This window comes from Candoia aspera, chromosome 3 (assembly GCF_035149785.1).
Source record: "Candoia aspera isolate rCanAsp1 chromosome 3, rCanAsp1.hap2, whole genome shotgun sequence".
NCBI lineage: Eukaryota > Metazoa > Chordata > Lepidosauria > Squamata > Boidae > Candoia > Candoia aspera.
The window spans coordinates 116,011,035-116,028,572 of NC_086155.1; the positions used below are offsets into that span (position 1 = coordinate 116,011,035).

The 17,538-nt window shown below is 38.9% G+C and overlaps 1 protein-coding gene across 1 annotated transcript in view; it reads left to right on the forward strand.

Annotated features, from left to right (window-relative positions):
- The window catches only part of CFAP61 (cilia and flagella associated protein 61), a 174,902-nt gene that overhangs the window by 94,659 nt on the left and 62,705 nt on the right, over positions 1-17,538 (forward strand). Inside the window, exons 16-19 of the mRNA XM_063299927.1 lie at positions 2,725-2,852; positions 12,683-12,781; positions 13,521-13,689; positions 17,056-17,230. Coding sequence (XP_063155997.1) covers positions 2,725-2,852; positions 12,683-12,781; positions 13,521-13,689; positions 17,056-17,230 — 571 coding nt within the window. The remainder of the gene's footprint in view (positions 1-2,724; positions 2,853-12,682; positions 12,782-13,520; positions 13,690-17,055; positions 17,231-17,538) is intronic.

A 17,538-nucleotide genomic window follows, 5' to 3' on the forward strand; every position in this document is an offset into this window, starting at 1 on the left:
GGTTCCGGGCAAACCCCGACAAGGTAACGATGGCACAGGACCTGGCATGGGGGGAAGGCAGAATCTATGTCCCGGACTCGCAACGCCAAGCGATCTTGCATAGATCACACGACGCCAAGCAAGCGGGACACTTTGGGTTCCTCAAGACCCTACACCTAACAAGGCGTCAATTCTGGTGGCCCGCGCTAAGACGAGACGTGAAAGCATACGTGGCGTCCTGCCCAACGTGCGCTAGGGCCAAACGGGCACCAGGCAAACCAGCGGGGCTTTTACAACAGGTGGCAGAACCCTCCCGTCCATGGGAGGAAATCTCTATGGATTTTATAGTGGACCTCCCACCCAGCCAGAAGAAAACGGCCATTTGGGTGGTGAAGGATTATTTCTCAAAACAGGCCCACTTCATCCCCTGCACGTCGGTCCCGTCCGCACAACAACTAGCCAAACTCTTCCTCATCCACGTGTACAGGTTACACGGATGTCCCGCACGTGTGGTGACCGACAGGGGCACACAGTTCACTTCCAAATTCTGGCGGGCCTTCCTAAAGCTGACGGGGACCCAACAGGCCCTATCCACTGCCTGGCACCCCCAGACGGACGGAGCCACAGAGGTCCTCAATGCCACCCTAGAGCAATTCATACGCTCATATACCAACTATCATCAAGACGACTGGGCCGAACTGCTCCCATTCGCCGAAGTCGCATACAACAACGCCGTCCACACGAGCACGGGGAAAACTCCGTTCGAGGTAGTCTCGGGGTGCGACTTCGTCCCCATACCGGAGCTACCACAACCCCCGGAACCCCAGGTGGACGCTAGCAACTGGGGACGGAAGATTGCGGAATCGTGGCCAATAATCACGGCAGCGCTGAAGGATGCACAGGCGGCCTACAAAGAGCAGGCCGACAAGCACCGGCGCCAACAACCGACGTTCCAGGCGGGGGATATGGTCTACCTATCCACCAAATTCCTAAAGTCACCCCAACCCTCGAAAAAACTGGGGCCTAAGTACATCGGGCCATTCCGAGTCACGCAGATAGTAAACCCGGTGGCAATACGCTTGGACCTGCCACACAACCTACGGAGACTCCACCCGGTGTTCCACACCAGCCTCCTGAAACCGGCAACCACCTCTCGATGGCACCCAAGCACGCCACAGCCCTCACCGGTGATGATCGACGGGCAACATCACTTTGACGTCAGGGACATACTCGACTCTTGCAGGCAACGGGGAACTTTACACTATTTGGTCAGGTGGAAACACTTCCCCCACCCAGAATGGGTGGCGGCGCACAACGTTAACGCGCCTGACCTGACCCGGGCTTTTCACCGGGCATACCCCGACAAGCCAAAACCAAGGCTAGCAGGCCGTCACCTGCATAACCCCTCCCCCGCGGGCCCCCCCGCCTACCGTGCCCCAAGGGAAAGGGCCCCCCCAAGCCCGCGACTTGGGTGGACCTCCCCCCCGGGACTCACCCCCCCCGCCCCGGGCCCACGAGGCAGTAACAAGCGGTCGCCAGCACCCTCCCCCCGCCCCGGGCCCACGGGGGAGTGGCAAGCAAGTCAACAGTGCATCCTGGGGGCAACGCCCAGGAGCACACATAACAAAGGCGACGCACTTCGAATAAAAAAGAAGGGCCCTACCTGGAGCTGATAAGCACCCGACCAGCCACGCCTCTCTCCTCGTCGAACTGAGCCAAACAAACAGGGTGTGGCTGGAGCATGCGCACGCCCAAGGTGTGACCTGGGCATGCGCACTGAGAACACACCCTAGAAAGGCACGTGGTAGAGGGCGGAACAAAGGGAGGGGCGAAAAATACTCCGGCGGGAAATTCAAAAAAAAAAAAAAAACAATTTTGACAGCTCTCCTGGTAAAAAACCAGAAAACCGGGGGGGGGGCACTATTCGGACAGGGGGCAGTATGTCATGAGTGCCGTTGAGCTGAAGACATCAGCGCAATGGCACACATGACAATAACAAGGAAACAGGGGAAGGGGCTCAAGATAAGTAGCCATCAACTTACAAAGACTGAAGGACAAGAGACAATGGCTAAACGGATCGCGAGGCACACCCAAGCAGTTAACGCTAACGCAACGGAGATCGCCCAGCTGAAAGCAATCACCGGAGGAATAGGGAAACCGATGATGGGCGATCCCGGAACGCCAGTGGGGCCTCGCAACCCCTCACCTACCAGCAGGACAACGTGCTGGACAAAGGGGGGTGACGTAACCGCGAGTGAGGGGGCGCTGACCGGCGCGGGGTATTTAAACCCCGCACCGGCGCGCTCCTGTCACTCTCAGCTTTTTTCCTATACTGCATCTACACTGCGAATAAACCAGAGCCTGTTCCACGGAATCAGTGTCTGTGTATTACTCGAAGGTAGGCAGCGCATGACATCTTGGCAGAGAATGTTAAGTCATACATCAAAAGCAAAGTGTTTGCTCTGTGGACTATAAAGAATGGTGGATACCATTTACTTGTGTCAGTTTCAACTTATTTCACAGCAAATTGGGATTCTTTGGGAAAAAGTGGAAGGGTACCAATACTTCTGGCCGTGACTCTAGATCCCCAACTGATGTTGGATAATTGAAATCCTCCAGACATATTCCACAATCTGAGTTTCATGTATGGCTGAATCCATTTTTATACTACATTCGCAATCTATTATAAGTATGTTAAAGAACATTTTGAGTTCACTCTTCTTTTGTTTTTTATTCCTCATACAGTTAAAGTATGCATTGTATCATTTCAATCGGAAGCTGTCCTTGGAGCCTAAGGTGTCTGTCAATTGTAGAATAGTAGTTGTTGGAGCATCAGATGTTGGAATTTCCTTCCTAGAGACACTAATTTTTTGGTAAGTTTTTAGTTTTGTTGTTATTTAATTTCACACTGGAGGTTTTTTCACTTTATATTTTTGTTTGTTCAGTTATTGCATTTATGTCTCACCTTTTTAATAAAAGCTCAATGTTATATACTTGTAAGTCTCACCTCATTTTATCTCCACAACAACAATTCTTAAGGTAGATTGGGCTGAGAATAAGTGACTTGTCTGAAGTCACCCAGGGAGTTTTCATGGTTAAGGGTAGACTCAAACCGCATATCATCATTTCATGTCCAGCACCTTAGCTACTACATTTTGCCTGATCTGTCAATACTGCTTGATCTAAAGTCTCTGTGCATGTTAATGTACACATGGTACTGCCTCCTCACACTCAGTGCTGGAGACAATCTAGTGGGCTTTCATTTGTATATGACATACATTATTGCTGTGGTTATAATGGTGATTATCACTAGCATTCATAGTGCTGATGATTTGTTCCGAAAGGAAGATCCCTTTAGATCCAAACCAAGAAAATATAAAACCAAAAACCCCAAGAGGCTTGTTTACCTCTCTCTTGCAAATATTAAGGGAAGGAATAGTTAGAGCAGAGATGGATAGCATGTATCTCTCTGGTAGCTGAATTCTAATTCCTTTTGGGATTAGCCAGGATGGCCAACATTAAGGTGTGGTGGGAATTTCATGCTAACATTTGGAGGGCCAGACTTTTTGTTGTTGCTGTTAGTTGCCATCAAGTTGATATCAACTTATGGCAAACCTTGGATAGTTGTTCTGGATTGTGTTTGGTCTTCAGTCAAGTGGTTAATCACTGCTAGAGTGGAATCTATGGTTGTTGTTATTGTATTGATTCATCACCAAGCTGATCTTCCTTTTTTGCATTTTCCTTCAACCTTGCCAAGCACAGTATCTTTCTCTAATGTCCTTTTTCTTTGCATGTCCATAATATTAAAGTTTTAGTCTTGTCAGTTGAGTTGCTAAGGAAAGCTTAAGTTTGATTTCCTCTACTATTTATTGATTTGTCCATCTGGCAGTCCATAATACTCTCAGTATCTTTCACCAATACCATAATTCAAAAACTTTCCTTCTTGTTTCTTGATTCTCCAACTTGCACATCCATATGATATTATTGAAAATACTATTGACTGAACAATTTGGATCTTTGTTACCTGCTGCTCAGTTAAACTACAGAAAGATGCAAGAAGTTACAGCTCCTTTATGCCAACCCAGAAAGCCAGGTTTGAGATACCCAGAAAGTTCCCTTTTGTTGGTTTATAATGAATAGGGTAGGGAAAGCATGGAATTCTTCTGGCTTCTGAAGTTCTTTCCAAACCCTTTACCAGCAGTGACTTTAGGAGGTATGTTTGTTTCCTTATGTTAACAAAGTGACACATTGTGTGTGTGTCTGTCTGTTTCTGCTGTCCCCCCATGTGTATGTGTATGCACCGAGAGGCGCAGGGTAAGCTACATAAGCCTGCTATGACCAGAGTGGTGCTTAGAGTGGAGGAATCAGCAGTGTTCTAAGCTGTTTCCCAATTGCCTCTCCCATAAGGATACATTGGGGGCTATTTCTTGATTTTTTTTCCTCCACAGCTTCTGGCTGGATCCAACCCATTTTCATACTTGATCTTCTTCCTCTACCCAGATTTAGTTCCATTCTGTTCTGTTTTCAGAGAGGTGTCCTGCTGATGGACAGATGGACAGCCAGACAGAAGGAGAAAATGTCAACCCCACTTACTAATTTATTTCCAACATTCCTTTGGGTTGGAAAGAGAAAAGGAGAGAAAGCATTCAGCCCAACTCACCTCACAGGGTTGTTGTTGGGGGGAAAATAGGAGGAGGAAGGAGTATTAGGTATGTTCCCCGCCTTAAATTATTTATAAAAATAATAAAGGGGGGATACAAAAAAATAAAAAAATGTGTTAGTCCATGTGTGTTATATGTTGGGTGCTTTCCTCTGTTGCAACTGTGTGTGTGTTTTGTGTATGGGTGCACAGGGAAGCACATAGCAAGCAGCATATATTCTGCTTTGGGTTACATGACCAGAAGGGTGGAGAGAGGGGGACTTAAAATGGAGCAGCCAGCAGCATTCTGTATCACTGCCCAACTGCTTCTTTCATAGTGATGCATTAGGGGATTTTTTTGCTGGAGTATTTTACCCTGCAGGCCCAAACCAGATATGGCTCTCTTTTTAAATTGATCTTTCTTTTGCCTGCTTCTGTCACATTACCAAATTTGGTCCCATTATGTTCAGTTTTCAGACAGACAGGCAGACAGACAGAGTTCTCATCCCCTTTATACAGTGTTTTCCAACATTCCATTAAGATGGAAAAAATAAAAAGGAAAGGTCTAGAGCTATTCATTAGGAATCCACTTCTGTGGGTTACAATGAAGCATGTGGATTGCAAATGGAAGCTACAAGTCTATTCTGACTTACTAGACAATAAGCTCGGTAAAGAAAATACATTAACCTTAATTACTAAGTGCTTAGATGGAGACTTTCACATCATGTCTATATCATGTTAAATAGCCTAGAGTAAAATGCAACCAAAGATTGACATCTCATGATATTTGAGCTATTCAATACATTTATTTTCTCTGAACAAATAATTTGGAGAAATATGGGATTCAGAATATAACTATGTTCGGATCATAGTTTAGCCTAGGCAGCATACATCAAGTCAGGTCAGACTGGCTGAATTCCTCAGAAGCTACTGGAGAAGGGCAAATATGTCTGTTACTTTCACACCTGAATTATTTGCTCCAATGCAGTGGATCATTGTGATTTTTTATAACAAAAAGTATGAGGCAATAAGGGTAGATGTTACCTTTCCCATTCCTATGCTTTACATTCAGACATTTTTCTTTCCAGCCCAACCTGCTGCAAGTATCAAAGCTTGGTTAAAGTGTATGAGAATAACATGGGGGAGAATAGAACTTGGCTCTTTTATCAAGTGCTGCTTTTATTACAAAAAATGTTTGATATGTGAAAAATATATTTCCCTTTTGTACACCTGCTTTGTCTCTGTGTTGCAGAATTATTTCAAGCTTGAAAGACCTCCAGAATAGTCAGAACAGTGTCAGAACTTTTCCAGAAGACAAAAATGACTTGTTTTGAACTTAAAACAACTGATTCAAGCTTGAGATGAAGCATTTCAAACTTGAGATGTTTGGGGTTTGAAATGTTTTGCCACCCCTATTCTGTATCACATATTTTAGACCTTTTAAAGTCCTACGCTCCCAACATCAACTTGCTTCAGAATCTTTGGGAGCCGGGTGGCATACGAGTTTAATAAACTATTAATAATAATATTATTAATATTAGTATTATTAAGAATGGTGAAAATCCTCCTTTGCCATCATTTTCCAACACATTCACCTCTCCTCTGAGAACAGATATATTTCATGAATGGTTAGTTTTCTAACAAGAGAGCTATTCATAATTATATGAACTCGTGTGCACATTATTTAGGCATCCTATTGAGATGTGTGTCTTATATATATATCCCTTTCATAATTTGCTGACTTCTTTTTTGCCTTTTGAAAAAAAAATTATTTTGTAAACTAAAATCACTGCAAAAGATAGCTTTATAGGTGTGTTTTATGTGTGTGTTTGTATTTTGTGTTTTGTATTTTTATTTGTGTGCATTTTGCTTAAAGATACTAAAGCTACTAAAAGCACCAAATAATACTGAAATGTCAAATAAAGCTTGCTCAGTTCTGAATAAAATATGAAAGAAAAATTCCTGCTGAAGATGTATCGCAAAAGGAAAAGCTAAGCTTCACATATCATCCATGTACTTGTACTTAAGCATATCAACCACTTGGGAGTCCTATAAGTTAGGACATAGGTATATTTTTACCTATACATAGGTATAACTGCCCAGAGTCCCCTTTTTGGGAGAGGTGGGCGGTGATAGAAATTTGAAATATTAAATAAATAAATAAATAAATAAATATTTTCCCATTGTTGTATAGTTTATGTTTCATTTTTTGAAATATTTAATCATATTTTTCTTTTACATGAAACTTTATGTTCAGGATTATGTCATTAGATATAGTCAAATGTTCATATAGTTTTTGTTTATTCAGTTGTTTACACTTACCTTTATACTGACAATGTAGAAATGTTGAAGAACAGGGAGTTTTTGCAAAAAAAAGAATAGGGAAAATTCTAAGTTATGCATGGCTACCCCATAGTTAAATGGATCACTTTCACTCCTTTAGCAAAGTCAATGCAGAAAGCACACTTGTGATGCAAAAACAGCAGAATTTGCACTACAGCTTGTAGCAAGTATCTTTTTCCAAGTCCTATTTTGGTATTATCCCTTTACCAGCTGCTATTAGGAGACTGTTTAATTTCTCTGCATGCTAATCCAATAAATTTCCTAGAAGCTGCATTTTTCTGCCCAGAATAGTATTGATTCCATATATTGATAATGAATAAGAAAAGAAGAATAAAAATAGTTTTTAAAACTATTCTGCATATTCTTGTACATAAGTATTTGAAGAAGAGTTTGACAGTGTCCCAATAGCTGGCTCTATACCATTCTTTGTTTCTGCAATATGTTGTGCAATTGAAAGAGCATCTTTAACTTTGCTTTTCTTACCAGATTTCCTCCAGATGAGTTGGCACATCATTTCTAGATTTCAGGTAGCATTATAGTGCTGTCCATTGGGAGTGATGGAGACACATTTAGACTGCAACCCTATCATAGGCACATTTACCTGAGAGTAAGTCCTGTTCAGCTAAACAGGGCTGAGATTGTTGATAGAATGAATATAGCACTTACTGAGTTTATCCTTGTTCTTTCCTTGGATTTGTTTAGCAATCATAATGGCTTAGAAATTGCATGCTTCTAAGCTCTACTTATGACAGAACAGCTACAACTCCTGTTATCTGGTAGCCCAGTATTACACAGTATCCTGCACAGCTGTCTTGTTTGGCAATAGCTAGCATAATACTTGCTGTTTAATTAGGCTTTTTATCTTTACATTTGTCTGAGAATGTCAGGAGCCTTCCATGTTGCCTGCCACTAATTAGTTGACTAATTAAATAGTTAGTGCTTACTTGCTGATCACAGGGCTAGCATGTAATGAATGTTGTAGTAATTGTTATTGTTTTATGCTATCTGCCTTTTGCCACATGAGTTGCCTGAAATATGTCCCTTTTCAGATCGTTTTTTCCATATTGAGGGAAAATAATACAAAACAAAACAATGCAGTGGTTTTCCATGCCCTCAGTATTACTGAAGGAGAAACACTCAGACAGAGATAAATAGGGCATGTTCTATCTTGCCTGGGTGTGAAATCAGTTACAATGGATGGTGTCTGTGATAAATGTGAGACATACCCAATGATGAAAGATAGTGCCTCAAAATATTTGCAGCAATCATTTAACAGAGAATATTACTGTGGGATAGATCTATATAGTGAAATTATTTTAATGTTTAATGGTAGCATGAATTGACTAATTTTTATCTGTTTTTCCCTATAAGCTTAGATCTCCACAATGCTTTTGGATTTACAGTACTTTAACTGAGGGTATGGTTCCTTCTAGACATCCTTAACATGTAGAAACCCATCAATGAAATAAATGAGAAAATCCATAAAAGGAGTTACTGTTCATCTGAGCATATAAGGTTATCTAAATCAAAGCCAGTAGTTTTGGCTTAATTCAGCTCTGTTTGTATGTGTGCATGTGTGTATTCCATGCATACCCAAAGGGAGTATGTGGAGGCTTTCATGGGTATAGACAGACTTCTCTACAGATTCATAGAGTGCATCCCAGTTGCACATGGATCCAAGCCTACATATTATAAATGCGCAAAAATGTATTAGACATGCAAAGTCAGTAATGCCACTTTGTATCAGACAGTAGTAACACTAAAATAGGAGTGGCTCATGTTTGGAGACCTACAAACATTCTTTAACATAACTGCGGGAGTAATTTTTCCACTTTATGTACAGCATAAAAATATTTGTATCATTTCTTATCCCCAACAATCCCAAATCTGCTTACAAAAATCATAGAACTGATTAAAAATAGTATAAAACAATCCAGTAAAAAGACAGATGTTAGGAGGGATTAATGGCTAGGGAGGGCCAGTGCAAATTATGTTTTTATAAATATCTGAAGCACCTGAGATTTGGGAGCTGTGTACCCTTCTGTGAGGTTATACATACTGTACATAGGATTCCCAGGCAGTTGCTCATCTAGCTAGTGGCCAGGCCCAGATCTGCTTCGTGTATTTTATATTGGACGATTGGTCCACTAATGTCTCCATAAAAGTAGTGAATATTGTGTTCTATTACATTTGTCATCAGGAAGCATGTGGTTTGAATTTTGTATTAGGGTCTCTTTTATATTATTTATTTCATTGTGTACTTTTTGTAATTTTAATCAAATACATACATTATTTTTTTAAGTAGCTGTACCACTAATGTAAGCATTTGATTCTTTATCTTCCTTTTTGGGGGTGGGCGGTCTTTGACTGTACATAAATAAATAATAAGACTGATATACTTATCTCTGGTACAATAGCTGCAGTGTGTACATTCAGACCAAGCTTGATCCTCAAATGATCTTTTTGTTTCAGAAAGTTTATTTCTCACCCATGAATATCTATGAATTTCTCTTGTATATCTGGTTTTGCAAAAAATGAAAATGATCTAAAATAGTATTATTTTAAGTGACTTCTGCTTCCCTTATCACACCACTAATAAATTGGCCACATGACCCTTTTTTATTTTAAGCCAAGGATACTTAGGCCTCCTTTTGTAGCTGCACTTTAAAGCCAGGCAATGAAACCCAATACCTTTTACTTATTTCCCTAGATACTCTAATCCCTCCTGCTTTACAAGTATCTTTGAGCTGTTCTTCCCCTTTTGTATCCACAGCAACATGAATCCCTGCTGGAATTATTTGCTTCGATAAAGCAGGTGCACTTGTTTAATGCTTGGTTGGGTTGAGCTCTTAACTTGAAGCTTTAAAAAAAATGTGATGGTTGCCCTGTGCTGTAAAGAACATAGTATTCAGGATGTTTTAATGTACCTTGCAGAAGCAGTTCTGTTTCTGGTATGCACTACCTGTTCTTCAGCATTTGTTTCCATTTTGCAATGACCAAAAATACGCTGCTTGTTTCAATATTAAAGAATCTAAGCCCAGGCTGGATGAAACACTCTTGTGTTAGTTCTGAAGTGTCCAAAAATGAAATAATTGCATGGATTATGATTGCAATAATTTCCAAATTGTATTCTATAAGACAACTGATACTGTTCCACCCAAAATAAATGGAACTCTAGTAGCTTTTGTAAGCAGAGTGTTCATCTAGAAAAGAGGCTAATCCTAGATCTCTGCAGGATTTACTGTTCTGTTTTTACATTCTTCAATTAGCTTCCATTAAAATTATAACTCTGCTTCATTTTCCAGTCAAACTATTCTCAATAGAGTGAAAGACAATAGAGAATCTTCACCTACACAGGACTCTGCTTCTCATTATATTTACATGTGAAATTTCTTTAGCCATGCCTTCTTCCAGCTAGGAGGTTCAATAACTCATAAAAAACTAATGCAATGGACTCTACTTGTGGGTCATTCTTAACTCTTCTCTGGCTTCTATAGTTTTGCAAGCTCAGATGAAACAGCAACTGAGCAACCTAGGATGATCACTCTTGAAATGTTTATCTAGCCTTCCTTAACCTGGTGTCCACTATTGGTTGGATTTAAGTTCCTATGATGCCCAGCTGACATACCCAAACACATGTTACTTAAAAAAATCATGTGAGTTGAAATTCCAACACATGGAAGTGACTAGGTTGGGGAGAGATTGATAAGTTACCTTCACTTTGGTACCATAGGAATACAGGAACATAGAGCAAGAAAGCCTTAATTGCCGAGTTAAAAAAAAAAGATTAAAACCCTGGTGAATAAAGATAGCAAGAGCTGAGATTTCACATCCACTTTAGGAATCCAATGTGATGTAAGAAAATTTGGAACTGAAACAAACAGAGAAAATAAACCTATTTATCAACTACTAAATATCGGAGATATAATTAAGTAAGAATGAATGTAATCTGATTGACTATAATATTTCTGAACTGGAAGATTTGGCATAGGAGATTACTCTTTTAAGCTATTTTTTAAAATGATATGTAAAGATTGTGTATGAATATGCTTTGTTGCTATGCTTTAATTAATCAAATTCTATGCCTTTACGGTAATGGAACCATGGACACGTCATCTATGATAGTGCAACTTTGGAATCTTTTACTGATTCATCTAAACTCCCTTTGGTTAGTGCTTCCAAATCTTGCAGTTTTCATAGCCAGCTTCAGAGTCTGGGCAATTACAAGAACTTTTTAAGATCTGGGGAAAAAAGACCCATAAGTTTGCTACACTTCCTTTATACGGAGCTTCCATGATATCCAAGGGAAGCATGAATGAACTCCTGGTTTGCATGAAGGGTTTGTGGACCTTTTAGAATGTAATGCTAAACTAGCATTACTTGAGCTTCACGTTTCTGTGTTCATCACTTCTCCCCCGTGTAGCTGAAAAAGAAATCAAAAAGTCCATGTTTTAAACATAACTAATTTTTTCCTTTATTTCTTCTTGTGAAATCTATTACTCTAAATCAGGGCTAGACAAATTTCAGCCATTGGTTTTTACTTTGGTACAAATCTCCCCCTTTACAATGGAATAATTTGCACTCTGTCTTGAGCTTCTGTTAAAAAGACAGGATATAAATGTAATAAATACATAAACCCAGGAATTATTTTGAGTACCAGAATTAACAAGTCCTTGCTTTAGAAATTGCCTTGTGGTTGCCTGTCCATCTTTTATTTCAGGGCAGCCTGCATTCTACTGTATTGAATACTCTTCCCAAAAAGTATGCATGGGCCCTATTCTTCTAGCATTTTGAAAACTAGCCAAAGCGGTGCTGTTCCAGCAGGCATTTTCCCCCTAGATTAGTTTGGTTTATGGGCACCTATGGGGCTTTTGATTGTGTGTTGATGATATTTTAATTATTTATATTGCGTGCTATTGCCTATTTATTGTTTTGACTTTTATCCTGCCCAGAGTCCATTTGAATTGGGTTAAAAATATGTAACTGAAAAACATGCATACATTCATATGTACTAGCAGGGGAAAACCATGATGTTCATATAGTTATTAAACACTGCTGTGAATGTCTGTTGTATTTTCTATAAACCGTTTAGACATCTAAAAACAGGTTCTGATTTATCTTCTGTTTCCCCTTATTAAATTATGGGTAGCAAACAATACTGGATTATAAAACACAGCTTGATTCCATTTGTCTGAACAAACCAAACTTCTAATCTGCCCATGATGATGCTAGAGGAGAGAAAAGGGGGGAATTTACAGCCCAAAGCCTACTCACATAATACACCATTGCCTGCCATAGTTTTGAGCTATACAAGAAAGAAGCTGGGAATTGATGAAGATTTGTTAGCCCAGATACACTTTAAGGAAGATGAAACAGTATTTTCAAAATAAAAGAAATCCTTTAATTATATCTGATACTATTTCCTTTCACCCAAAAACTAAATGTCCACATTAGCAGGTAGGTCTATAGGTGATGATTACAATGAAGATGATGACAATAGAGCAGCAGCTGCTACTACTACTGTTACTGCTATTATTGGCATCAATATAGTTTGTGAAAGCTGATATAAATGCTGATGCATGTTTGTGTAATATATATGAACAAATTCTGACCATCAAAGAACACATAATTTAGTTGACATTTCAATTGCTTATCAATAATATGAATCAAAAGTAACTCAAGCAAATTTATATAACATTTTGGTGTTCTGTTTTTCTGTAGCCCACACCTGAAATTCAGCAGCCTTACATTGATTTCGACTCATGGACTTCCAGGAAAAGATGAATCAAATAATCTGCATGAGAGATTTTTAATTAGCAGGTTTGTTTGGAGCATTTTCTGTACTGCCAAAAAGACCTAAACATTATTCTGTAATGGTAAAATATACTTCTGATGCAATAGGATACATTTATACAGTAAATGAGGAGTTATTGATTTTAGTTTCTAATATATGTACCTGTCCCAGTTTTCAGGTATGTCTTCTGCAAAATCATTATCTTTGTTTTGCCTTTAAAAATTATAGAGATGCCTTCAGCAACACTTTCCTCCTCCTTTTAGCAAAAGTAGCAAAAAAAGGAAAACAGAGTAGAAATGGGGTAAGAGGAAGGGGCAGCTATACTGGAAATGGAGAACAAAACTGGGTGGAGATTAAGCTAGGGGAAGAGTTAACTAGACAGGGAAGGAAAGAAAAAAGGCTTTGTTAATGCATTACAGAAAGGATTACGTTCACCAGTTAAGCCATCCCTCCCAAGCAACAGGCAACCTTCAAACTAACTTTCAGAGGCATCCAGGTTTGCAACAGCTACATCTGCAGCAATCTGTGCCTTTTGCTGAATCCATTCTTACCAGCAAATGTAAGAACCTCCCATTGCTTCATTCCAATTCACCTGTCTTCCTATGGGGAAATACAGTATCTTAATATGGATGTCAGTAAACTTTCAGAAATGTCAGAAAACTTTCAGCAAGAGGACTTGCTCTATTACAGGATTTTAATCAACTGACCAGTATATAATTAATACTTACATTCAACTACTAAGTTGCATTTGTTGTTTCTTCCCAGCTATTGTTTTAATGAAGATGATTATGCACTGATGTCACTTGGTTCATGGATTAATGTTGTGGCTGAAAAAATGATTGCTATAGACAGATCTGCAAAACATGTAATAGTTTCCAAGGGGAAAAAAGTGCCATATGATCATCTCATTCTCTGCACTGGCCAACAGTATCAGGTAAGTCCAAATACTGAGATAGCACTCCTATACCTGCTTAAATGGGAGTAATTCCCATTGAACTCAGGTTAATTAATTTATACTGCATAGATTATAATGTGAATGGAAATACATTGTTTTATATCTGAAGTATTTATTTTAAAAAAATCAAAAAATAATCTTAATTCTTTATCCTCCTTTTACAGTTATGTATTAAGTTCAAGACTGCGATCCCATGCTCACTTGAACAAATAGTTTCAGGAATAGACCTATAAGAATCAAAAACAATATGTGTTAATAAAAGTCATCATGGCTGAATTTAGTGAGAAGTTTTCCAGTATAAGCAGATGATACTGTGTTCCTCTCTTTGTAGCTTCTTGTTAGCAAATCTTATCAAAGTCCCAGAACCAGCCCCAAATTTAGATAATCTGACTATCAACAAATAAGTACCTATGCTATTTAATTCAGTACTGTTGCTGCATAAGAAAACAGCTTGTCCACAAGCCTTGATTTGATCTGCTTTATTTGATTTGACAAATTGAGCAGTGATGAAATTTCAAGGCTCTTCAACAAACAAGTTACTACACTTAATTTTATATTCTTATTACTTCATTTTAAGGTGCAGTCCTATGGGCTCTAGGACTCTTAATGACAGAGCACTATCCTCAGTGGAATAAACTAGACATCCATTTCCCTTCTCACCTGTATGCTGGATTCCATGACTGGCTCTTTCTGAGATTGCGTGATGGGGTTTCATCAAGAAGCATGTCTGAAGTGCTGAGGATGACTACAAAACCATTTGAAACTGAACATTTTAGTCTTCTCCTTGTAACATTATTGTATCACTGACCATACCTCGAGCGGCCTTTAGAGGTTGAAAACAGTGCAGTTCCCAGAGGGAAAGAATTCTCCATCCCTACACTAGGGCAACTGTCTCATGTACATATTTCTCTTGAAGAATCTTTTTCTCTGATCTTTGCAGAGTGGTGATGTGATCTCAGCCTTTCACTCTGTCAAGATCTCTTACTTTCTTTTAGTCAGCCAACACAGCCTTCTGTTCCAAGCACTGTCCCAGGGTTGCAAATGAATGTGCTAATCACCCATATATGTGATGCACAGAGACAACAAAGAAGAGCAAATTGTTTCCTATGATGGTGGTTCTTTGAATGGCTATTTGTGTATGCACACAGTCCGCTGTCTGCCTCCTATAGATATCAGAATTTTAGCAGGGATTCCTTGTTTTATGAGCTGATATGACAGGGAACTGAGGAGAAAAAGAATGACACACATGAGCATTTTTTTTAAAAAAACCTGGTGGGTTATTTTCCAATTTTTGTAGTTGAAGAAGCTAGTTATACCTCTATAACTTTAAATTGGGATATTTTAATAAATGAAACAGGCAAATTACCCTTTTATTACCTGCACTTACTTCTTCACATAATCATTACCATTTGCTACACACTTCTGCCAATGATGGACAAGCTTCTTAAAGCCATCATGAAAGAACTCCACACTTTTCTCTTCAACCAGATCCTGGCAGTCCTTTCTACCTCTTCATTTTAGTTAAACAGATGCCCACAAAAGTATTCCATAAATTTTGGGAAAATGTGTCAAGTCTGGACTGTATGGCAAATAGAGAAAGATGGTGAGATCCAAATTCACAATTGCCTCTTCGGTGGCCTGTGAGGTGTGAGGACCACTATTGTCATGTTGCAGCCAAATTCTCTTCTTGTGAAATGCCAGCCTTGAAAGCAATTTCCTTTTGAGTTATTCATCAATTGTCTTTAATCAGTTCGTCAGCCTTTCTCATGAGAAACTCATCAATTGCTATCACGAATTGTCCACTTCATTCTTGATCCACGAATGAATTCATCCCAGTTCACACCCTTTACATTTTCTGAACAGTACTCATGTCAACACATGAACAACATGCATTTACATTTCAAATGGGATAACTCCTTCAGCAAATCAAAAATTCAATATTATTGTGCTTAAAGTACACTGACATGTAGTCACTGTAGGTTTCCATTTCAGGAAAAATAGCAACACAACCTTTCCTCACTACAACTTCTTGTCAGTTTAAGTGAAACAACAGGTGCTAAAGAGCATGTCAGAACTTCTAGTGCATCGATACTACCAACTTAGAACACCACATGCATTACTTTTCATTCAACCCTTGCAATTTTCCAGTACATGGAATGTTTTCATGCAGATGTTGTTCCAGAGAACTGGGTGGAAAATGTTAGTTTTAGCCAATTGTTTTGTTTTGTTCTTTTCATCTCAGCAGATGGTGGACACTGCTTCTCTGGAAATACTTCAGCAGGGGCTGGACAACCATCTATCTGCAATACTTTAGTAAATGGCTCCTCAACCTTTCTGTGCATAACTTGCATTTTTAAAGTGATGTTGGTGCAATCCCAAAGCGGTTACTGCAGAGGCAAGATTAGTCACAAACTATACTTTCTATACATATTTTCTCTCATGCAGAATAAGAAGTGAGACAAAACGAGGAAGAAAGAAAAAGCATGAAGTGGAGAGGAAAACAGAGAAGGCAGGGACTGAAATGAAGTGGGAGGGAAGGAATGATAATAAATAGGGGAATATTTTTCTGATAATGCCACTGTATGAAGGAACTCATTTAATTCTCTTGCAAAGGGAAGAAATATGTGCCAGGCAACTCAACTTTATACCAAGAGTGCAGTTGTGCCTGTTCAGCATATTCTTTACTGTGAAGTTGGTCTCCAATATCCTTTCAAATTCTGTGGTACTATAAACATAATACACAGAAAAGAAACTGCTTTCTGACCATTCTGATTTTTTTTCTTTTCTGATAGGATTTCAATTATAATTAATGGATGAAAATTAAGATTTATTCAGACAAGTTTTTTGGCAGACTTCACTGTTAGTTTTCATTCTTGGGAGGTTTTAGACTATCCTAATCAGAAACTGGTTTAGAGCGTTCAGTGCCTCCCTGAAAATGAGTGTAAGACCAGTTTGTATAACTCAAATGTCTTCTATATGGGTCTTTCTCAATTTGTCTCAATATTTGGAGCTGAGGTGAGTGAACACAATAGTAACATCTGTTAAAATAAAATCTGTGTTTTGTCTGTAGACTTTAAGACCCAGCTTCATTTGTCAAGCACCTATAACATCAATATTTCTATGTAATTAAAATATTTTTATTTTCTCAGGCAGATGGTGGCACTTGTTTCCTCTTTCTTCTGTGGATTGGCTGCTGAGTTACTGCTTTCATAGTAATTTTATAGCTGCTTTATTTTAATAATGTGAGCTGCTGAAGCAGAATATATTTTAATAAATAGTGGTATCTGTGGGAAAATTAATTTGAGTGTTTTATAGTGAATTATATTTATTCGTCTGTAAATATAGGTCCCATGTCCTACTGGTGCAGATATCAAAAAATTGTTAACCAACAGAGAGGTACCAACAAACTATCAACAAAGATACACAGGAGTAGTGCCTTCCAATCTTTTTATTATTTCTGATGATGAAGATGCGTTAACAGCATTGAACTGGCTAAAAGAAAACGTGATTCATTCCTCAGGTAACAATTTAGCCAACTACTACATGAAGAGAGCAGAGGTTTACGCATTCCTTGCCAAGTTTTACCTCAGTTTCTAGCATATAATTATACTTTAATTAATCCTTTCAAAATGTTTCATCTGTTCTTATTTATTTTATGGATTAATTTACAACTTACTGTCAGTTTTGGAGACATTTACATTTCTTGCTTGAGTTGCTTGGAACAAAGGCTGAAAATAAGAATTACCTATAATTATTTTATGAAATTAGATTAAATGAAATGAAAGCCCTAAGAGCAAAGTCTGGAATTGTTAATTAACACATGAGATA